The following is a 23,700-nucleotide window of genomic DNA, read 5'->3' as shown; positions in this document are numbered from 1 at the left end:
CAATTGAACAGCCAAAATAGATAATACAGTTTGAAGGATAAGAAGATGTGTATTAAAGGAGATGAATTAGGAGTTCATTGCAAGAATATAGGGTGAAGGATGGGTAGCTAGTCAAGGATATTTGCATGGGAATGGAGAGGAAAGGAAAATTATGAGACCTTTTTAGGGAAAACTAACTAGGATTTGGTGACTGAACTTTTTTTAAAAATGGAGATATGTTGGGACAATGAGGTTGAGGGGTAAGGAGAAGGGTCTATGGAACAAAGTTTATAAAATTGGGTAATCATAATGTGGTATCATCAGCAGGCTTTGAAGTTCAAATATAATAGAGTAATTAAAATGAAAGATTATTAATATGAAAATGCTTAACATTTTAAGATCATTTTAAGTTTCCTCCAAATGCTCCTTAAATTTAAGCTTTTTATGAAATATTAATTTATACCATGTGCTTGCCTTCCAGAACACTGAAAAGTTAGACCTGAAATAGTCTAATATGATTAGTTATTTTCATATAATTTTTATTTCTAGACTCCCAAGTATCGGGGGAAACCCCACCCCCGATATTCAATGTGGGTTCTTTCCTATTTCCCTAAGTGTCGACTGGTCTGAGAAATAAAGGAAAAGAGTACAAGAGAGAGAAATTTTAAAGCTGGGTGTCCGGGGGAGACATCATATGTTGGCAGGTTCCGTGATGCTCCCTGAGCCGTAAAACCAGCAAGTTTTTATTAGCGATTTTCAAAAGGGGAGGGAGTGTACGAATAGGGTGTGGATCACAGAGATCATATGCTTCACAGGGTAATAAAATATCACAAAGCAAATGGAGGCAGGGCGAGATCACAGGACCACAGGATGGGGCGAAATTAAAATTGCTAATGAAGTTTTGGGCACGCATTGTCATTGATAACATCTTATCGGGAGACAGGGTTTGAGAGCAGACAACCTGTCTGACCAAAATTTATTAGGCGGGAATTTCCTCCTCCTAATAAGCCTGGGAGCACTACAGGAGACCGGGGCTTATTTCATCCCTTTGGTTTCGACTGTAAAAGACAGCCATCCCTAAAGTGGCCATTTCAGAGGCCTACCCTCAGGGGCCATTCTCTTTCTCAGGGATGTTCCTTGCTGAGAAAAAGAATTCAGCAATATTTCTCCTATTTGCTTTTGAAAGAAGAGAAATATGGCTCTGTTCTGCCAGGCTCACCGGCAGTCAGAGTTTAAGGTTATCTCTCTTGTTCTCTGAACATTGCTGATATCCTGTTCTTTTCTCAAGGTGCCCAGATTTCATATTGTTCAAGCACACATGCTCTACAAACAATTTGTGCAGTTAACGCAATCATCATGGGGTCCTGAGGCGACATACATCCTCCTCAGCTTACGAAGATGATGGGATTAAGAGATTAAAGACAGGCATAAGAAATCACAAGGGTATTGATTGGGGAAGTGATAAATCTTCACAATTTACGTTCAGAGATAGCAGTGAAGACAGGCATAAGAAATTATAAAAGTATTAATTTGGGGAACTAATAAATGTCTGTGAAATCTTCACAATTTATGTTCTTCTGCCATGGCTTCAGCCGGTCCCTCCGTTTGGGGTCCCTGACTTCCTGCAACACCCAAGTGTTTAGTTTTTGTATTTATTTGCTATGTCTGCTGCAGCAAATGACAAATTTAGTTGCTTAAATAATAAAAACGTATTACCTGATAGTTCTGTACATTAGAAGTTTTCATGGGTCTCTAGGTCAGAATCATGGTCTTGGTGTGGCTAGAAGCTCTTGGGGAGAGTTATTTGCGTTTTCCAGCTTCTAGTGGGTGTCCTCACCTTGGCTTCAAGTCCCCTTTTTCCATCTTCAAGCCCACAACATAGCATTTTTCAGTCTGTCTCTGACTCTGACCTTTCTGCCTCCCTCTTATAATAACTTTTGTGACTACACTGGGTCCAAGCAATCAATTCAAGATAATCTTTCATCTCAAGGTCTATACCCTTAATGCAAAATACCTTTTCTCATGTAAGGTAACATAGTCATAGGTTTTGAGGATTATGATGTGAACATCTTTGGTGGGGCCATTTATTCTGCCTGTCACATTATCAGGTATGCTTCATATTCTGGGAAAACAAATATTATAAACCTGGGAGGTGAGAGGTCATGGAATAGCCTTTCACTAGATAATGTACTCTCGTTAGAGTATGCTTTTCATAGCTAACTTTGTAATATTTCTGAAATTGGTTAAGTTGTATCAAAATGTGTTATATGCGTAGTTTAAAATTTTCATTTCTGGAAGAGTGTGTTGAGAGCAACATATATGACATTATTGTGTTTTTATAGAAGACAGTAGATCAGTTACATTTTTGCCACAGTCTTACACCAATAGTGTGATTTTTCTTAAGACTGTGAATGTATTTTTAGGTCCATGATGGGAAAAAAAGCATCAGAGCTACCAACTATGTTGAAAGCAACTGGAAGAAACAGTGTAAGGAACTAGTGAACTTAATTTTTCAGTGTGAAGATTCTGAACCATTTAGACAACCTGTTGATTTGGTTGAATATCCAGTAAGTTTCCATTGTTTAAATGTTTGGGGCTTTTCTTGCTTTGCAGTGAGGAAACTGGGGTAGAGTTATTAAACTTTAAAGAGAAAGATACCTAGGCTTTATGTTAACTTTTTTGCTCTTATCACTAAGTTAGTGGTAGAAGTAGTGTTTTACATAGTTTTCTTCAATTTATAGACACCCTTGTAACTCATTTAAGAATTTAGACTTAGGAAACCAGTATTACATAACAATGGGATGGATCTACTTAGATTTCTAAGTAGGGCTAGCACTAGGAAAACTATGAATTGGATAAAAGTGTCGTTTGCACTCTTTAAAAAGGGAAATTGAAAAATGACTTTATAAAAACAAGTTGGATTATAACAGCACAGAGTGACTGTAGGACGCTTGGAGTATATACAGCAGGAAATAAAACCATCCCATGTGTCAATAACAATAAATAGACATTAACATTTTGGTATATTTCTTTCTATCTTGTCTTTGTTTTTATACCTCTTTTTAAACATTAGTAATGAATTTTAAGAGTCCTCTAACCTTTTCCTCTCTTCCATCATTTCAAATTTTTTAGAGATCTGATGGCATTTACATTTATAAAAGCAAAAAATGAATCTATGAATTAATCATTGTTTTTAAAACCTAGGACTACAGAGATATTATAGATACTCCAATGGATTTTGGAACAGTAAGGGAAACTCTGGATGCGGGAAATTATGACAGCCCTTTGGAGTTTTGCAAAGACATCCGGTTGATATTTAGCAATGCAAAAGCATATACACCAAACAAAAGATCAAAGGTAATTTTTAAAGTGGTTTATTGAAAAAAACTGCCTGATCTGTGTAGATAATTTTCCAATGTAATAGTAATTTTTTCCACTGTAATTTTCACTGTGTAGTAGAGGTTAGAACATTAAAGATAAATGAATAAAGTGAGAGTATTACAAAGAAAAGAGCTTCTGCTACTGCCCAAATATCTTTAGTTTTTGCCTTTCATCAGTTGATGTTTATCATAATCTCCTTAAGTTTTATAAGCAAGTGGGGATTAATGGGAGTAGGTATCAATAGAAAGTGAACAAATTTCATACACAGAGTAAGAGCCTCTGTGTTTTGTATGTTTAGGGATCTTAAGTGGATTGGAAACATAGATCAAGACTGTAAGAATATTAAAAGTAAAAAGGAAAATCTGATCGTGAGACTACTGACAGCATAAGAACATTTGGATTTGAAGAAACAACACATGAGCTCTCTGATTAAGACCACAAATAATGTTATAGAGCCAATGGAGGCTCTTTACTTGATGTATTAGAAGCTAATATTATGACACAGGGTTTTTCTTTTGCTTCTTTTTTTTCTTCTAGCCTACTCAAGTGAAGTGGTAACACTGGGTTTTTGAGAATAAGCTTTATATTGAAAGTTGACTCCCAAGGAGACAGGAGTGAATTTCAAATCTGACTCCTGTGCTGACTTTAAAGCAGTATTTTTTTTTTTAAAGAAAAGGTTCAGGGTATGGATTCTGAGATTAGTAGGTGATTAGTGGAAGGAAAGGAGAGGTCTGGAAAGTCTTTGGGCATGTGTGGTTATTTCTTTATGTTATTTGATGGGTTGCATGTGCAAATTTGGGGGAAGTTAGTGTGAAACATGCTGGAAATTCAGGCTCTGATGTAGGCAGGCTCATTCTGTGCAGACTCCACTTGGCCATGCTGGTTTTAACCAGTTTCAGCCAGTTCCTCTTATCGCATAAGCAGAGGGAATTTCAGTGTTTTAGTAGGTTGGGTTTTTTTTTTTTTTTGTCATTTTGTAAACTTAAGAATTTTTGTTAGTTATTGGTTTCTTTAACTCTTTGGGGCACACAGTTTCAGTAGAATGTTTTACTAAAGTTTTGTTAACATGTTACACATTGGGTAACTTTTCAAAACTTGATGAGGCCTATAATCCCAGGACTTTGGGAGGCCAAGGTAGGCAGATCACTTGAGGTCAGGAGTTTGAGACCAGCCTGGTCAACATGGTGAGCCCTCTTCTCTACTGTAGATAAAAAAAATTAGCTGGGTGTGCTGGCACTTGCCTGTAATCCCAACTACAGGCATTAGGCATGAGAACTGCTTGAACTGAGGCATGAGAGCCGCTTGAACCTGGGAGGCATAGGTTGTGGTGAGCCGAGATCATGCCACTGCACTCTAGCCTGGGCAGCAGAGCAAGACTCCATGTAGTTTGTGTGTGGAGTAATTGTAAAAAGTCATATTTAAAGTAAAACACTTGTTTGATCTTACAACATTTTTTGGTGTCTGCAATCAGTGACATTAACTATTTTGCTTTAACTGCATTTCCCTGTCATTACTTAATATTAGACTCCTACTGCATTACTGCCTCTAGTCTCAATTTGAGAACTCTTTGTTGGATTCAGGATTCATACTGCTTGCTGGATCAGTTTAACATTCAAGGCTAACATTTTTCCAAGCTTGGATTTTTGTCAGTCACCATTTGTAAGACTGTATTTTTTCAGAGACAAAATAAATTTCATTCAAGTCTTCCCTGCACCCCTCAAATACATGTTTGAGGATGCACACCATACGATTCACCACTGAAAGCTTTTAGTTCAGTGGTTTTTGATATAGTACATTGTCAGTTGTTCAAAACTATGGTTAACTATATGTAACATGTGCCATTTTAGCCATTTTTATGAGTACAATTCAGTGACATCATTTATATTTATAATATTTCTAAAACTTTTTCATCATTCCAGACAGAAGCTCTGTAACCATCAAGCAATAATTTCCCCTTACCCCCAGTCCTTGGAAACTTCTAACTTCTGTGTCTGAATTTGCCTGTCCTAGATAAGTTCATATAAAAATTGAGATCTTCCCATATTTGTCCTTTTGTGTACAACTTATTTATTTCACTAGTGTAATGCCTTAAAGGCTTATGCATGTTGTAGCATGTATCAGAACTTTATTCCATTTTATGGCTGAATAGTATTAAAGTGTGTGGTTATACCATATCTTACTCATTCGTCTATCGATGGCCAGCTGGGCTGTTTCTACTTCTTGACCATTACGAGTAATGCTGCAGCAAATTCTGGAATACACGTATCTGTCAGAAACCTTGCTCAATTCCCTTGGGTATAGACCTAAGAGTAGAATTGCTGGGTCATTGGATAATTCATGTTTACCTTTTCCAGGAACCACTACACTGTTTTCCATGTTGGCTGCACCATTTTATATTCCCACTGGCAATGTATAAAGGCCAGTTTGTTCACATCCTTGCCAACACTTGTTACTTTAGAAGTTTTGTTTTTGTGTGTGTGTGTTTTTTTCTTTCTTTCTTTCTTTCTTTCTTTTTTTTTTTTTTTTTTTTTGAGACCGTCTCACTCTGTTGCCCAGGCTGGAGAGCAGTGGCGAGATCTTGGCTCACTGCAACCGCCACCTCCTGGTTTCAAGCAATTCACCTGCTTTAGCCTCCCGGGTAGCTGGGACTACAGGTGTGTACCACCATGCCCAGCTAATTATTGTATTTTTAGCAGAGATGGGGTTTCACGGTTGTTGGCCAGACTAGTCTTGAACTCTTGACCTCAAGTGATCTGCCTGCCTCGGCCTCCCAAAGTACTGGGATTACAGGTGTGAGCCACTGTGCCTGGCAGAATAAAATTCATATATATGAAATATTGAAAATAACTGTCAAAGATTATTTCAGATTAAGTATAACAAATTTCACATTCATTTGTGAGTGTATATATATATGTATATGGGAAGCATGTAAGAAATTTGTATATCTCACATACTTTTTAAAAAAGTTTTCTAGCATTGGAGTGTCTTCGCCACCACTGCCATGCACAAGACTTATATTTAACTTTTGAGCATCAGACTTTTGCAATTATTTTCAGGAAAGGTTGTGGAGGAGTATAGAGTACTTCTGTACATGCATAGCTGTATCCAAAAGTATTTAAGATTTGATGTTTAATTATAAACATTGTTAAATCTTTCATATGCATTAACGTTCTGTGTTATACTTTCTACTACTGGATGCAAGGTAGTTTTGTTTCATTTTAGAGTTAGGTGGCATTAAAAACAGATTGCAGATAGAGACTGGCATATAAAAGTGCTTTTGTTCCCTTGCCCCAAAGAGACACAGTGCTTCTGTAGCCTAAATAGCAGCCCGAAAACCAATCAACTTCCCATCTAACTTTGGGAGAAGGGTATATTTTTGGGTTTGTACATACAGATGTTAGAATAGGCAAAAACAGTTGAGATTCACTGACATATAGACACAAGTCCTGAATGTAGATGCTTGACTTCAAACTACTTTCTTATCATCTGAGAGGTATGTATTTGATACTTCTTGTTATTTCTAGATGTCACTAAGGGAAGGGAGTTGGAAATAGAAAAAAAAAAAGGGTGACAGCCATTACCTGTAAGCAGTGATATAATATATTGCAAGTGATCTCAATGATTACAATGATTTCTCAAATACTTTTAAGGCTATTTTGTAATTCTACTTTGTTTTTATATCCTTGCAGATTTATAGTATGACCTTGAGATTATCTGCCTTATTTGAAGAAAAAATGAAGAAAATCTCTTCAGATTTTAAAATTGGTCAAAAATTCCATGAAAAACTTCGAAGAAGCCAGAGGTTCAAACAACGGCAAAATTGTAAAGGTGACAGTCAGCCTAACAAAAGCATCAGGTAAATTGGTTATGGCAAGCTTGCTTTATTTATTTAATTTTGGAGACAGAGTCTCACTCTGTCACCCAGGCTGGAGTGCAGTGGCATGATCTCGGCTTACCACAACCTCTGCCTCCCAGGTTCAAGTGATTTTCCTGCCTTAGCCTCCCAAGTAGCTGGGACTACAGGCACGCACCACCACACCTGACTAATTTTTTTTATTTTTAGAAGATACGGGGTTTCACCATGTTGGCCAGGCTGGTCTCCAACTCCTGACTGCAGGTGATCCACCCACCTTGGCCACCCAAAGTGTTGGGATTACAGATGTGAGCCACCACACCCGGCCTATTTATTTCTTTTAGTTTTTTTTTTTTTTTTTTTTTTTTTTTTTTTTTGAGACGGAGTCTTGCTCTGTCACCCAGGCTGGAGTGCAGTGGCCGGATCTCAGCTCACTGCAAGCTCCTCCTCTCGGGTTCACGCCATTCTCCTGCCTCAGCCTCCCGAGTAGCTGGGACTACAGGCACCCGCCACTTCGCCCGGCTAGTTTTTCGTATTTTTTAGTAGAGACGGGGTTTCACCGTGTTAGCCAGGATGGTCTCGATCTCCTGACCTCATGATCCGCCCGTCTCGGCCTCCCAAAGTGCTGGGATTACAGGCTTGAGCCACCGTGCCCGGCCTTCTTTTAGTTTTTATTTATTTTTGGAGACAGAGTCTCTCTCTGTTGCCTAGGCTGGAGTGCAGTGGTGCAATCTTGGCTCACTGCAACCTCCGCCTCCCAAGTTCAAGCAGTTCTCCTACCTCAGCCTCCTGCGTAGCTGGGACTACAGGCGCACGCTGCCGTGCCTAATTTTTTGTATTTTAGTAGAGATGGGGTTTCACCGTGTTGCCCAGGCTGGTCTTGAACTCCTGAGCTCAAGCAATCCGCCTGCCTCGGCCTCCCAAAGTGTTAGGATTGCAGGCATGAACCACCGTGCTTGGCCCTATTTATTTTTTGAGATAGGTTTTAACTATGTTGCCCAGGCTGGAGTCTAGTGATAGGATTATGACCACTGCAGCTGCAACTTTCTGGTCTCAAGCAGTTCTTCTCACTTCAGCCTCCTGAGTAGTTGGGACCACAGGGGTGTGTCACCAAACCTGGCTAATTATTGAAAATTATTTTTTGTAGAGATGGGGTCTCGCTATGGTGCCCATGCTGGTCTTGAACTCTTGGGATCAAGATCCTTCCACTTCAGCCTCCCAATGTGTTGGGATTACAGGCGTGAGCCACTGCACCCAGCCTGTATGCATTTTTTTTTTTTTTTTTTTTTTTTTGAGGCGGAGTCTCGCTCTGTCGCCCAGGCTGGAGTGCAGTGGCGCGATCTCGGCTCACTGCAAGCTCCGCCTCCCGGGTTCCCGCCATTCTCCTGCCTCAGCCTCCCTTGTAGCTGGGACTACAGGCGCCGCCACCACGCCTGGCTAGTTTTTTGTATTTTTAGTACAGACGGGGTTTCACTGTGTTAGCCAGGATGGTCTCGATCTCCTGACCTCGTGATCCGCCCGTCTCGGCCTCCCAAAGTGCTGGGATTACAGGCTTGAGCCACCGCGCCCGGCCACCTGTATGCATTTTTAAAAAAATTTAAGATTGTGTATTTAATCTTTACTGTGCATTCTGAAAAGACTAGTCATGGGTTTTAAAACTTGAAAGCATTTCTGTGAATATAGAGCTGTTGTATTGGTTTATAATTCTATAAATATGTAAAATTATAGATTTTTTCAAATCTTATTAAGGTTTATTTAAAGTATCACTTGTATTTTGCATAAGAATTGGCTTTTTAATGTAGAGCCAGGGTCCCCAACACCCACTCCCTGTGTACACTGGGCCACACAGTAGGATGTGATTGGCTGACAAACAAGCATTACCACCTGAGCTCTGTCTGCTGTCAGATCTGCAGGGGCATTAGATTTTCACAGGAGCAGGAACCGTGTTGTAACTGTGCATGTGAGGGATTCAGGTTGTGTGCTCCTTATGAGGATCTAATGCTTGATGATCTGAGGTGAAACAGTTTCATCTTGAACTCTGCCCACTCACTGGCCCCAGTCCCGGTCTGTGGAGAAACTGTCTTCCACAAAACCAGTCCCTGATGCCAGAAAGGTTGGGGAGTGCTGATGTAGAGAATAATGTGATCTTTATGTATGTCTTTTGAGCATTTGATTGTGTAAGGGAAAATGTACCTTTGATACAGTGTACCTCAGTATTACTGAGGATTATTCGTAAAGAAATATAAAATGAAGGATTTATTAACTTTCTCAGTAATTGTATATTTATTTACATTCTATATTCTTTGACTATGTAGTTAAGATTCATATCACATTTACAGGTACTTTACATTGTTGCAGTATAAAAATTGAGTTGTGCAATGTTTAGTTTGTTTCCATTTATATTTTCAATGTGCAGCATATCCCCTTGATGGGATTTCTTTGTGGTTGCTCTAGGGACGACACTATGCATCTCAATCTATTGCAAACAATCGATTTTATATTAATACTACTTCTATTACATACATATAGGAACTTGGCTGTAGTATAGCTTACTTCCATCTCCCTCCTAGGTAGTGGTAGTATCAGATCACACTTTTTTTTTTTTTCTTTTTTTCTTTTGAGAGGGAGTTCTGCTCTTGTTGCCCAGGCTGGAGTGAGTGTAGTGGTGCAATCTTGGTTCACTGCAACCTCCACCTCCCGGGTTCAAGCAATTCTCCTGCCTCAGCCTCCAGAGTAGCTGGGATTACAGGCACCTGTCACCACGCCCAGCTGAGTTTTTGTATTTTCAGTAGAGACAGGGTTTCACCATGTTGGCCAGGCTTGTCTCGAACTCCTAACCTCAGATGACCCACCCGCCTCGGGCTTCCAAAGTGCTGGGATTACATGCGTAAGCCACTGTGCCCGGCCTTATATTTACTTTTGTTCTCTCCCTTGATGATTAATGGCATTTAAAATTTTTGATATTACAGGCTTGAGTTTTATTATACAGACAATTACTTCTTTAAAGAATTGTGATTACCTTAAAGCTTCAATGTCTAGATACCACTTAAAACGCTGTTTTGCTTTTAAGAAGCAGGGTCTTTCTCTGTTGCCCAGGCTGGAGAGTGCATGGTGTGATCATAGTTCGTTGTAATGTCAAGCTCCTGGGCTAATACAAGTCTCCTGAGTAGCTATGATTGTAGGTGTACACAGCTACGCCCAGCTAATTTTTAAATTTTTTGTAGGCATGGGGTCATGCTATGTTGCCCAGGCTAGTGTTTGAACTCTGGCTTCAATTGATCCACCTGCCTTGGCCTCCTAAAGTGCTGGGATTACAGGCGTTTTCAGCCATTTCTTATTGTTTTAAAGGAAAATAGGATTATCTCAATATTCATTCATCCAGATTTCTCACATGCCTTAAACTTCCACTCTCCTTTCCCGTAATTCCTGGCCTAGGGGCCAACCATGGTGGATGGGTGCAGTTAGATGTAAATAGTCTGGTCTTGGGACAAAAATCATTTTGTTCTGATTCCTTTTTTTTTAACTTTTCCTGTTTAGGTTGTGTTGATTTCTCCTCTTAACCTTATTCTGTCTTTAGGGACATATAAATAAGAGAGGAGAAAGTTGGGTTCTATCGAGGCTTAAATTGGTAGTATGAATGAATGCCTATATTACATAAATGTTGGTTCCTCTTAGCATTTAATCCAAAGAACGTAAGGTATTCAAATAATTTTCTGTAACTCTTACTTGGAACATTTGTTCATTACTCCAAATTTGAATAACAGTATGTTAAATTTAGAGTTAGGAAATACTACTAATAATCAGTGCCAGAATAAAATGTTAATAGTGAATATTTTAATGTTTTGATCATAAAATTACTCAGTTTAAGAAATATGATATACTTCTATTTAGTCATTCTCTGTGAACCAGTTATCTCTATATTTTGTTAAATACTGTTTCCTTTGTTCATATGTTTGACCAGAAACCTCAAGCAGAAGAGGTTAAAATCTCAGACAAAAATAATTCCTGAGTTGGTAGGTTCTCCTACCCAGTCTACCTCAAGTAGGACAGCTTATCTTGGAACCCACAAGACAAGTGCTGGTATTTCTTCAGCTGTTACTTCTGGTGACTCTTCAGATTCAGCAGAATCATCAGAAAGGAGGAGAAGAAATAGACCTATAACAAATGTTTCTACGTTATCTGGTGAGAAGTGGAATATTTTGTTATTTCGTTGGCGAGGACCCAAGTGGCCCTGACACTGAAAGAACTTATAGTTTAATGGAAGAGATAAACATAATAAACATGGAACAATTCGATTATGTTCCATAAGTACCAGTGCTTTGTAAATGGTACATTTATACTGAATTTTCAATTATGTGATACATCGATTCTTCACACTTGGTGTGCAGCATTTGAAGTTTTTGTATCTTAATTTAAAAATTAAGAAGTACTGATAATCATGTAAGTTCAAAGCTGATGACCTAGTAAATTCTAAACTCTTCATGTTGTTGCCATCCGGTAGTGTAACTGTAGCTGATGCTAACCCTTTGTTAACATTGTACAAATGAGGCTGTGGTGTGTATCTACTTCTGTATTGCTCTGAGTGGTTTTGCCGACTTATGACAATAGCATACTATTTGCTATTATAATTGAATCATTTATGCACGTCTTCTATTACCTAGTATTTCAATAAATAGTAATGACAGCATTGAAAAATATACAGATAAAAGTTTGGAATGGAAGTGGACTGTGATAAAATGTGGAGAAAGACAAGCAAGTTCATGTGTGTCACATTAGAACTGTACATTGTTTGAAGGGATACATTCATAGCATGGAATGTCCAATCAGAGTATGCTGGAGTAATTGAAAATGGCACTAGGGATAAGCGGACACATTACAGCCTAGTAGCAACTATGAGAAAACGCACTGAAGGAAAGAAGGATGCATTTTGTGCATACGAAAAGACTGCATTTGGGGGAATGTTACAAACAATAGGATCAAACAGGTAGAGTACAGTCACAGTTTAGTGACTTTCAAGCCTTGCAGAAGAGTTTGGATTACTGAATGGGTTCCTTATTGAGTGAGAGAGTCACATTGTTTCAGGAAGATTAAGTTTGGCAGTGATATGCAGGGGGAGGGGAAGAGCCTGGAAACAGGGAGTCAAGGTGATAGATGGTAGAGTTGACAGGAGTAGCTGAGGTGGGCAAACAGCAGAACAAGTTCAAAAGATGAACCACAGTTTGGTGTCTGGTATTTTTGTATCACAGCCAGTTTTCTTTTCTTCTCTCTCACACACTCTCTCTCTCGTGTAGCTTACGGAAATGACCTTACTATGCTATTAGGAAGGGGTAAAAGGATGGTGAGACATGCAAACTATGTCTTCTGAAATGCTGGACTTGAAATGATGGTGTTTTTTTTGTATGAAATGCCTGTCTGATATCACAGAAGGAAGTACATGCGGAGCCAATTAATTAATTTATTTTTGAGACAGAGTCGCTTTCTGTCACCCAGGCTGGAGTGCGGTGGCATGATCTTGGCTCACTGCAACCTTCGCCTCCCGGGTTCAAGTGATTCTTCTGCCTCAGCCTCCCAAGTAGCTGGGATTTCAGGCTCCTGCCACCATGCCTGGCTAATTTTGTATTTTTAGTAGAGATGGGGTTTCACTATTTGGCTAGGCTAGTCTCGAACTCCTGGCCTCAAGTGATCCACCCACCTCGGCCTCCCAAAATGCTAGGATTACTGGAGTGAATCACCGTGCCTGGCCTGCAGCTAATTAAATTTTTAATTGGAAGTCTGTGTATAAAATACATAAAACTATGTTTTGTAAATCTATGCTAGGATTAATCTGTTATTTTTAGAAATAGAAGCAAAAACTTTATTTGGAATGCTGATTATGTACCTTTTAATACTCCCAATTTCATCAGGTTTTTTTGGGAATGGTTTTTAAAAAAATACATTCTAAGCATTTTAGGAATCTGCTTTTGTAGTAACATTATGTAATGTTCAGAGTAATGTTATGAACTGCTTGCTTATGTCTAAAGACAGCAGAATATATGTAACTATTTACACTTTATTTTTCCTAGAAAGTGAAATGGAAGATTCTTTAGCTACCTCTTTGTCATCGTCAGCTTCCAGTAGTTCTGAGGAAAGCAAAGAGAATTCAAGAGCTCGTGAATCCTCCTCACGTAGTGGGCTATCTAGAAGCAGCAATCTCAGGGTAACCAGAACTAGAGCTGCTCAAAGAAAAACTGGTAAGAGACTCAGTAATACTTTTGTGGGATGTATATCAAAAGAATCCAAAAGTTATAAATTGAATAGATTCTTGATTTAATGCATCTACATAAGATTAAGTTAATGTCCTTTATGTTCTTTAGATTTAGGAAGGAAATGAATTTTGGCATTAAAAAGTGAAGAAAAGGCTGGGTGTGGTGGCTCAACGCCTGTAATCCCAGCACTTTGGGAGGCCGAGGTGGGCGGATCACCTGAGGTCAGGAGTTTGAGACCAGCCTAGCCTGGCCACCATGGTGAAACCGTGTCTCTAGTAAAAATACAAAAAATTAGCCAGGCATGGTGACTGGTGCCTGTAATCCCAGCTACTTGGGAGGCTGAGGCAGGATTTGCACCCGGGAGGCAGTGAGCCAAAATCACACCATTGCACTCCAGCCTGGGCAACAAGAGCGAAACTTCGTCTCCTCCCTGCCTCCCCCAAAAGTGAAGAAAATCATTAAAATAATAGTCATTTAAAAATGTTGAAATAAGGAAAATCTTTTAAATCTTATTGTTAACCTTATTTCTAGGTCCTGTTTCATTAGAAAATGGATGTGGCAGAAAAGCCACTCGAAAGAGAGTCTATTTAAGTGATTCTGATAACAATTCATTGGAGACTGGTGAAATTCTAAAAGCCAGAGCTGGAAATAACCGAAAGGTCTTACGGAAGTGTGCTGCTGTAGCTGCCAATAAGATAAAGCTAATGAGTGATGTAGAAGAGAATTCTAGCTCTGAAAGTGTCTGTTCTGGTCGGAAGCTGCCTCACCGCAATGCTTCTGCTGTAGCTAGAAAAAAGCTATTACATAATTCTGAAGATGAACAGAGCTTAAAGTCTGAAATTGAAGAAGAGGAGCTAAAAGATGAAAATCAACCATTATCAGTGTTCAGTTCTCACACTGTCCAGAGTAATGTTGATGAATCTGAAAACAGAGATTCAGAGTCAGAAAGTGATTTGCGGGTAGCCCGGAAAAATTGGCATGCTAATGGTTACAAGTCCCATACTCCAGCACCTTCAAAAACGAAATTTCTTAAAATAGAGTCTTCTGAGGAAGACTCTAAAAGTCATGATTCAGATCATGCATGTAACAGAACTGCTGGCCCATCAACGTCTGTGCAGAAACTTAAGGCAGAGAGCATCTCAGAGGAAGCAGATTCTGAACCAGGAAGATCTGGTGGTAGGAAATACAATACATTTCACAAAACTGCGAGTTTCTTTAAAAAAGCAAAGATTTTGAGTGATTCGGAAGATTCTGAATCTGAGGAGCAAGATAGAGAAGATGGGAAATGTCATAAAATGGAAATGAACCCAATTTCAGGAAATCTGAACTGTGATCCTATTGCTGTGTCCCAGCGTTCCTCAGATCATGGAACTGAAACTGATTTAGATTCAGATGATGACAAAAAAGAAAAACCAAACAGTTTTATGAAAGGTAATTCAAAACACGTATCTTTGTTCACTGATTTACTCTCACCATCCTTTTACACACACCGATTTTTTTCCCCCCTGAAAAATTTTCCCTTGAAACTTTTTTCTCTTTGCTGTTTCTTTCCCTCCCATGCATTCTGTGTTAGCCTTTTCTGTTCATCCTTTATATTCTTACATGCATGCGTAACTTTTTATTGAGTATAGTTTTATTCACCTAACAGGCAATCTTGGCCTTAAGAACTATGCCTATTAAAGATTTCACTTCTTGTATTGATGATGGGGATACATTATATTAGAGATGAGCTTGACTAAAGCAGAGAGGGGCACATTTATAAGCTGTGGTGTTGACAGCTTAAGCAGTAGACAAAAAGGGTAGGACTATTTAAAAGGGATGTTAGTAATGGCAAATAAGACAGTTACTGAGCTGTTTCTATTAGGAAGTTTTTCTAAATGCTTTCCATTAATAAGCAGTTTAGTCTACATTTCTTTTATGAAGTAGGTATGTACTAGCATTCATTTTACAGGTAGTAACTGAAGCACAAAGTGGTGAAATAACTTGCTAAATTCAGATTGAGTGATTGTGAAGGAAGTGTACATTGTGAAGTGCCAAGTGAACAGTATGCCTGTGAAGGCAAGCCACCTGATCCTGACTCCGAACTTAGTACAAAAGTGCTTAGTCAGGCTCTAAATGGAGACTCAGACTCTGAAGATACGTTGAATTCAGAACAGATTGTACTCCTGGTACATGGGGATTGATTAAAAAAAATACTATAGAGCAGAGGACAGCTAAAACTAAGATGAAAAGTATTTGTGTGATTGGAGCTTGCAGAGTTATGGGGAATTTCAGAGAGGCTAAGTGTTAAGTGATTAGTTTGCATATGCTAGTGCTATGGTAAATAGAGTTTAGTTGTATTCATGTTAATATTACAGTGTCAAGATCATGGGATGTTATTGATGAGAATGTGTTGAATTTGTGAATGGTGCTGAGGATGAAAAAGTTACTGCTTTAAAGTACAGTCATGTGCTGCATAACAGTGGTGGTCTCATAAGATTATAATGAAGGTGAAAAATTTCTGTTGCTTAGTGAAGTCATCATAGCTGTCCTCTAGTCCTAGTGTAGTGCATTACCTTTTCTGTTTGGATACATACACACATACTTTCCATTGTGTAACAACTGCCTGCAGTATTCAGAACAGTAGCATGTCGTAGAAGTTTGTAGCCTAGGAGTAACAGGCTATACCATATAACCTAGGTGTGTAGTAGGCTGTACCATAAGTTTGTGTAAGCACACTCTGATGTTTGCTTAAGACGAAATAGCCTAACGATGCATTTCTCAGAACGTATCCTTGCTGTTGAGCAACATATGACTATACTAAGAAGTGTGTACCATTCCATTCACTGCGATACCCCCTTCAAATTAATATGAATTCTGAATTTGTTTTTAATACTGAACATATAATTCCTTTAGACTTAATTTCTTACAAAAGATTAATAGAAATCTACTCTTTAACTTTTAGATTCTACATCACAAGACAGTGGACAAAGCAGAAAACTTTCCAGGAAAAGGGTCTGTTCCAGTGACTCAGACAGTAGTTTACAGGTAGCTAAGAAGTCATCAAAAGCCAGAACAGGTCTCCTAAGGATTACTCGAAGATGTGCAGCTACGGCTGCCAGTAAGATCAAGCTCATGAGTGATGTAGAAGATGTCAGTTTAGAAAATGTGCACACTAGAAGCAAAAATGGAAGGAAAAAACCTGTCCATCTTGCTTGTACTACAGCTAAGAAGAAACTGAGTGATTGTGAAGGAAGTGTACATTGTGAAGTGCCAAGTGAACAGTATGCCTGTGAAGGCAAGCCACCTGATCCTGACTCCGAACTTAGTACAAAAGTGCTTAGTCAGGCTCTAAATGGAGACTCAGACTCTGAAGATACGTTGAATTCAGAACAGAAGCACAGGCATACCAATATTCACAAAATAGATGCACCTTCTAAAAGAAAAAGTTCCTCTGTAGCATCTTCAGGAGAAGATTCAAAAAGTCATATTCCAGGGAGTGAGACTGATAGGACATTTTCTTCAGAGTCAGCTTTGGCACAAAAAGCTACTGCAGAGAATAATTTTGAAGTGGAACTGAATTATGGGCTGCGCAGGTGGAATGGCAGAAGACTCAGGACCTATGGAAAGGCTCCTTTCAGTAAGACAAAAGTGATTCATGATTCACAGGAAGCAGCAGAGAAGGAAGTAAAAAGGAAAAGATCGCATCCTGAATTGGAAAATGTGAAACTCTCTGAAACAACTGGGAATTCAAAGTGTAGACCTGATACTAGTTCCAAATCATCAGATTTGGGATCTGTAACTGAATCAGATATTGACTGTACCGATAATACAAAAACCAAAAGGAGGAAAATGAAAGGAAAAGCAAAAGTAGTTAGAAAAGGTAAAACTTTTACAGCTAACATATCTAAAACTGTGAGACGTCAGAGACAAAGCAAACGCCCTAGGTTAAGTGTGGATGATAATGACTGGGAGGATTTGGACTATGCAAAATCTAAAAGAGTTCTTCGACGTTCAAAAATAAAAACGAGAAATCAGGGTAGAAGGACTGTGAGATACCATGATGGGGATGATGATAGAAGCTTAGAAAATGTGTTAGATTTCAATGGTTGCACCTTATGACCTTGAGGGAAAGCCAGTTCATTTAAGAGGGAATGGACTGGAATTTATGGTGAAAGCTGGCTGTTAAAATTATTTTTTTGTCTTACAATTCAGGGAATATATTTATATTTTTCTATGAAAAGTTATGAATGTGACTAAATCATGACTGTTATTTTTATTTGCACTTGCTGGTCTTTGTAGCAGCATTCAGCACAGGTGCCAAAATATGCTTCATTTTGGGGGCAGATCTATTTTGACAGTATTTGACTACATATAGCAAGAGTTTGAAATATGTTAAACACTAGACATCCTGGTTATCAAAACCAATGAGCATTACTTTCATGGCAGCAAGTGTCATGCAGTTATTTTCTGAATTTGTCAAAGAGGCAGTAGTTTCTAACCCCTGTTCTTAGTAGTTATAACAATTTCACAATATGTTTACAGATTCTTCATAAATACATGCATACTGACACTATAATCATGGGAGGTATAACCATGATTAGTAGGCAAGGTACCTACCACTTTTTTTTCTTTGCCTGGCTACTTGAGTAGAATGCATTATACCAGATCTGGTCATTTTCATTGAAATGGTTTCTAATTTTCTTTCCAAGTGCTGTTGGGTTTTTTTCTTTTTAAGGAAAACGTGATCACTTTTATGTTATAAACTTGAATTTATAAAGTGCTAGTAAATTATTTTAAATGATTTGAGTGCATGTTTTAAACCTCTAAGACCAGAGCATAGTCATAGCATTTTCTTTTAAATTGTGCACTAACAAAATGCTATATAATTTGTCTTCTGTCCAAGATCTCCTGGTTTCCATTGTAAGGGATTTAACCAAAATCTTGCTCTTCCATAATCTTACTCTGTGAAATAGAGGAATTTGTGTGCCTTAGATTTAGAAGTGTGTTCTTTAATAGAGTGTACAGGGCTAAAAGAGTATTTAAGTTAATATGTAGGTTTCCCCCATCTGTACTGCAATTGTAGAGTTGAGTTTTGTTAAAGAGTACAATTGCAAATCTTATCTATATAGGAAAATAGTTAAATGTCATTCTGCATCTCTTTGTTTTAGTTTACTGCTTCCATGTGCAATCCTAAGCATTCTTTGCTGGGGCAACTAAATATGTCTTTATTAGTGACTTCTAGTCCAAATGTAAGAAATGTTTCGTGGGAAAATAATTTTATAATCCATTTAAAGTGAAACTTTATCACACAAATAGTACACTTATTTTCTAACCAAATACTTGATAGGTTATGCTACTCCAGTGTAGGTGGCCACTCCTAACTTGTTTGTGCCTGAAGATGGACTTGATTCAAATGGTTTACATATTTAGTGGGTAAGGGATATGTTACAGTACCCCACCTGTAAGTTATTTATTAGCCCTAGTTGTGTTTAGTTTCAGACAAAATTAACCCTTTTCTCCTGTGTATCTTTGAAATGGCAGGTAAGGTGAAGCATCAGACTGGTATCAATGTTAGACAGTGTTATTTATTAGCCCTAATTGTGTTTGGTTTCAGACAAAGTTAACCTTTTCTCCTGTGTATCTTTGAAGTGGCAGATAAGATGAAGCATCAGACTGGTATTAATGTTAGAGAATGTTCTGAAGTGTTCCTATTTGTAGTTATCTATTCCACTTAACATAGTAGGAGGTACATTTTCTTTCTACTCTGATGCATGGGGAAGGATGTATTTGGACATTATCAACTGAGAGAGGTGGGAAACCTACCTCTCATTTGTGGCTTAGAGAGCTATCACCATTTCAGAACTATGATGCTTTTCTTCTCAGAGCTTGTGTTAAGTATACAGTAAACAGATGGATTCATGGTAGTTGTCCTTGACTAAGACTGAAAGGACTAATGGGATGCCTTTTACTCCCCTAATTTTAAGAGCTGGCGATAGATGTCAAATCCATTAATTTATTTAAACTCTTCTTAACCTTCTCTGTTTTATAACCTTCTCTGTTTTATAATCTGTTCTCAGGTTTATAACTCCATGTTTACCATCATTTGCAAAAAGATACCAAAAAAATCCATAAATAAATATGGAATACATTAATAAGTACATTCATTCTTTTGGTAAAATGATATTTTGACAGTTTAGGCTTCGTTAATAGAACTGTTCTCATTCTTTGGATTGCATTAATTATTGGTCATTGACTGGTCATCCAATTACTATTTTTTCTTTCAGTCCAAAATAGACCCTTGCATACAGAAATGGTATTTTGGTTTTTAATCAGATTTGGTTTCAACAGAAGCAAGAATGAACCTGATGTCTTTAAAAGCATAGCTGACAATGGTAGCTTCTCAAGTTATGAAATAAAACTAAGAGATAATGGAGAAAATAATTTTTATGGGTTTTTTTGGTTATGGTGCTATTCCTAAGGTTAACTTTGAATATGTGACACACACACTCCTAAGTACCTTTAAGGAAAATTAATAAATCATTAATAGTTAAAAATGTTTACAATGAGCACTAGAACATGTTTGGCTTTTTTTCTACGTTATGCAAAATGCCCAGGGATTTAATGCACAGGTGTACTTTATTATTTAGGGTCAGTTTGTAGTATTCTTGAGAAAAAGATAAAAGGGTTATAATTTGACTGTGAACTGATCCAGAAATAAGTGCTGTACTTTTCCACTGCACTTGAAGTTCAGCTAATGGTGTATGTGAAAAAAACAAAAACTACTTTGGTTGTGTATGTCCAAAGTCCTATGGTTTTATTCATTTATGGTTTTAAAGGCTTTGAGGTACTCAGATTTGATTTTTGCTTTCTCGGAAAGACTCACTTTACCAAGCATATAAAGGAAAAATGATTTCAAACATTCACGAGATAGATAAGTGTTAACAAAGCTTTCTTTTTTCGTGTCCTCCTTATTTAAAATGGTATACTTACAATGTGAAGTAACTTAGGAATAAAAGGAAAAGTTTATCCCATATTCAAATAATTCCTAAGATCGGCCTCCCTTTTTGTAAGTGGCAAATATCTGATTAAATCATTTCTCAGTTTATTAATCCTTGGAAAGAATGATATAGCAGTTACTCACAGCTTGTAAATTACAACAGAAAGGTTCCTTTCAAATAGTAGAGTTGCACCTAAAGAGGAAATTGGGTTTATAAGAAAATGAAGGCAAAGAACTTAAGATTTAAGAAAAAGCACTTCAAAACAGAAGGGCAAATGGAAAAGGAGGATATAAAATAAACCAATAAAAATACCATCTGAGGGTGTTACTGTCCAAAAGTAAAGAATAAGATGCATTACTAAGCCCTTTGCACTTGTTATGACCTCATAAGTAAAAATTATTAGAACAATAAGAGGTGCATACTACATTCCCTCTGTCTTCTAGACTTTTTGTTTTTGTAGAAGAATCAGAAAACAATTTACTAACCTCCCTGTTTGATATTAAAAACTAAATAGGAAGAATTTAAATATTTTGTCAGTACAAGTTGAACTTGATTGTGCCAACTGAAACCCCAGAGGTTTGTATATCAGTAGAATGCAAGAACATCATTAAAGGTGCTTACAGTCTTTTTTGTTTTCCTTTCCACTCCATTGTATCAATTTTTTGAGTAACTTTTAAATGGCTAGAAAATGGTCTTTTTGCTTTGCCCTTTTATAGCTGAAATAACCAGCTCCATTCTTTTTCATGAGTAGTAAGTTGATACATTTATCAGGTATCTTGCAGTTGTCACCAAATACTGTAGTTTTCTGATGTTGTATGGAAATAATAGTTCAATTATTCTAATGTGATGGAGTGCAACAAGTCATTGTAGAACTTTTCACCTGTTAATGTTGAAGTTATACCTCTGAACTTCTGCCATGGATATCAAGGAAATAATAAAGCAGAAACCCTAAGAAATTTGCAACTTAACAGTTTGAGACTGTCTATTATCCTAGTATTTGGGAAGAGAAGGAATGAATTTGTCAAAACTAGGTGACAAAATAGAGCATTGTGGGAAAAATTGATTCCAACTAGATTAGCAAATGTTAATCCCTAGCTCAAATTGTGAATACTAAGGATTGATAAGTAAACTATGTAATGCTAAGGGCTGTGTTGTCTTTTCTTAGATTTTAAGTTTTAAAGGCTGTTAAATTACAGAGATGTTGCCTAAGGATACATGGGGATTCTCAAAAGTAAGAGATTTTTACCCTTTTCATAATCTGCCTAGCTGGATCCTAATATATTGTTAAATTGGTAGAAAAGTATCAAGATTTTAAATTGATGTCTGCTCAAGAATTGCTTTTCTAGATTTGATGGAGGGAGGGGGAGAGTCACATCATTTGGATTCTACAAATCTGCAGGCTCTATCTTTGGCAACAGGTAAATAACTAGACTATACATCTGTTTCTCAAGTATGGCAAGACCAATAGTTTGAATTTAATTATCAATGCTATGGTATACTTTCTGGTCATATTTTAGTTATGTCAATTTTAAGGTAAGTTTTTTCATTTATTAAAGCCTTTAAATGAGATTTTAGACTGCCAAAGAGAAGAGGCAGTCCAGTTGACCTAATTGAAATGAGATGACCAGTATATAGAGCTTAGATGGACTACAGCAGCTCTACCTCTTTGTTTTATAAGGTAAATCATTTTAAAAATTACCTTTTTTGGGCCGGGCGTGGTGGCTCACACCTGTAATCCCAGCACTTTGGGAGGCCGAGGTGGGCGGATCACGAGGTCAGGAGATTGAGACCATCCTGGCAAATACAGTGAAACCCCGTGTCTATTAAAATACAAAAAAAATTAGCCGGGCATGGTGGCAGGCACCTGTAGTCCCAGCTACTCGGGAGGCTGAGGCAGAAGAATGGCGTGAACCCGGGAGGCGGAGCTTGCAGCGAGCCAAGGTGGTGCCACTGTACTCCAGCCTGGGCAACAGAGCGAGACTCCATCCTTTTTTGATCAGTGGTTAAAAGTTAAAGGGATCTTTAATTTTTAATATATTCAAGTTAATTTTCTAAGTGTGAAATCAGTCCTTGGACTGCAACTATATATTCACCTACAAAATTCCAATCATAAAATTACAGGAGCCTGTCAAGCAGATCTTTAGTTTTCCACTCCACATAAGATCGTTAATGTTCTAAATTAATCAATTCATTTAGATGAATAGATTTTTTGTCAATTCCTAAACAGAGTATAATAAAGTTAGCATTTTCATCTTAAGCAAAAGGGTTAAAAAACAAAAAGCACTACTCCAAGCCAAATACATTCTAGCTGGTTAATTCCAGACTTCTCCCAAGTGGTTCCCCAACCTCTTTTCCACTGGTAATTTCTTTTCATGCAGGCAGAACATAGGGTGCGAGGGCTGCGAGTTTTACCTATGAGCTTGGATAGCGGAACTCCAGCGAGTCAGGAGCCCTGCTGGAAAAGGGGTTTGCCACTGGATTGTCTGTGGCCTGGTTTCTTTCCAGTACTACAGTAATAGGGTAGATTGAAAACAAGTATTTACTTCTGATTCTGCCTACATTTACTGTGAAATGCTCTTCAAGTATCACTTCTAAAAAGCAAATTAAACAGTTAAGTATAAGGTCCCTGAATTCATATTTCAAAATAAGGCTTTTATGAGATTTTTATTAAAAATTGCAATAGCTATCACAATTCTTTTGTAGAGTTTTTCTAGGGGTGAGAGAAAACTATTGTGATGAGCTAGATTAGTTGTAGTTCCAGAATAAAAACAAAAATTCAGGGTTGTGTGGTGCCCATCATTGAGTAAACTGAACCCTAAAAATAAAGAAGCTAGTGAACTAGTTTATGGAATTACTTCTGTCGGTCTCTTGACCTGATACTGCCATACTGCAGTGTTACCAGCTCCCCCCAGAAAATGGAACTGTTTAAAAACACAGCAAGTTACAGAAACCATTTTATTCTACAGCCATTGGGATACTTCACCTTATGGGATGTTTTTGGAAACTTCTGCTTTGGGAGGCATGAAGATCATTGATAAATGTTACTTGCTTTCTGAGTTTTGGGGTCATTTCATTGCTTATCAATGAAGGGCAGACACAGGAGAGAATATCTCAAGTCTTTTCTGATAAAAGGCTTGCCTGAGGGAGCTTATAACTTGCACCTAGGGGGTTTACCCACTATGTAGATTTGCTTTATCCACAACCACAGCAACCGATCATGTCAAGATTCTAGGAGCTTAAGAAAGAGGCTAGTATGTTTTCA

At 37.9% G+C, this 23,700-nt stretch overlaps 1 protein-coding gene and 1 long non-coding RNA gene across 5 annotated transcripts in view; one reads left to right on the top strand and one right to left on the bottom strand.

Moving 5' to 3' along the window:
- LOC139363008 (uncharacterized) overlaps positions 1 to 23,700 on the bottom strand; it is a 40,105-nt gene that overhangs the window by 9,846 nt on the left and 6,559 nt on the right. The window lies entirely within an intron of this gene.
- The window catches only part of LOC105472625 (bromodomain and WD repeat domain containing 1), a 132,986-nt gene that overhangs the window by 104,326 nt on the left and 4,960 nt on the right, over positions 1 to 23,700 (top strand). For all 4 annotated transcript variants that reach the window (XM_011726051.2, XM_071095725.1, XM_071095724.1 and 1 more), the window contains 7 exons: positions 2,403 to 2,546; positions 3,184 to 3,336; positions 7,050 to 7,216; positions 11,175 to 11,395; positions 13,276 to 13,443; positions 13,990 to 14,889; positions 16,403 to 17,320. In XM_011726051.2, the coding sequence (XP_011724353.2) occupies positions 2,403 to 2,546; positions 3,184 to 3,336; positions 7,050 to 7,216; positions 11,175 to 11,395; positions 13,276 to 13,443; positions 13,990 to 14,889; positions 16,403 to 17,320 (2,671 nt within the window). The remainder of the gene's footprint in view (positions 1 to 2,402; positions 2,547 to 3,183; positions 3,337 to 7,049; positions 7,217 to 11,174; positions 11,396 to 13,275; positions 13,444 to 13,989; positions 14,890 to 16,402; positions 17,321 to 23,700) is intronic.

The sequence above is a fragment of the Macaca nemestrina genome, chromosome 4, assembly GCF_043159975.1.
Source record: "Macaca nemestrina isolate mMacNem1 chromosome 4, mMacNem.hap1, whole genome shotgun sequence".
In the NCBI taxonomy this organism is placed as follows: Eukaryota; Metazoa; Chordata; class Mammalia; order Primates; family Cercopithecidae; genus Macaca; species Macaca nemestrina.
Note: the sequence above shows the minus strand (reverse complement) of the source record. Positions and strands in the feature narration are given on the sequence as shown.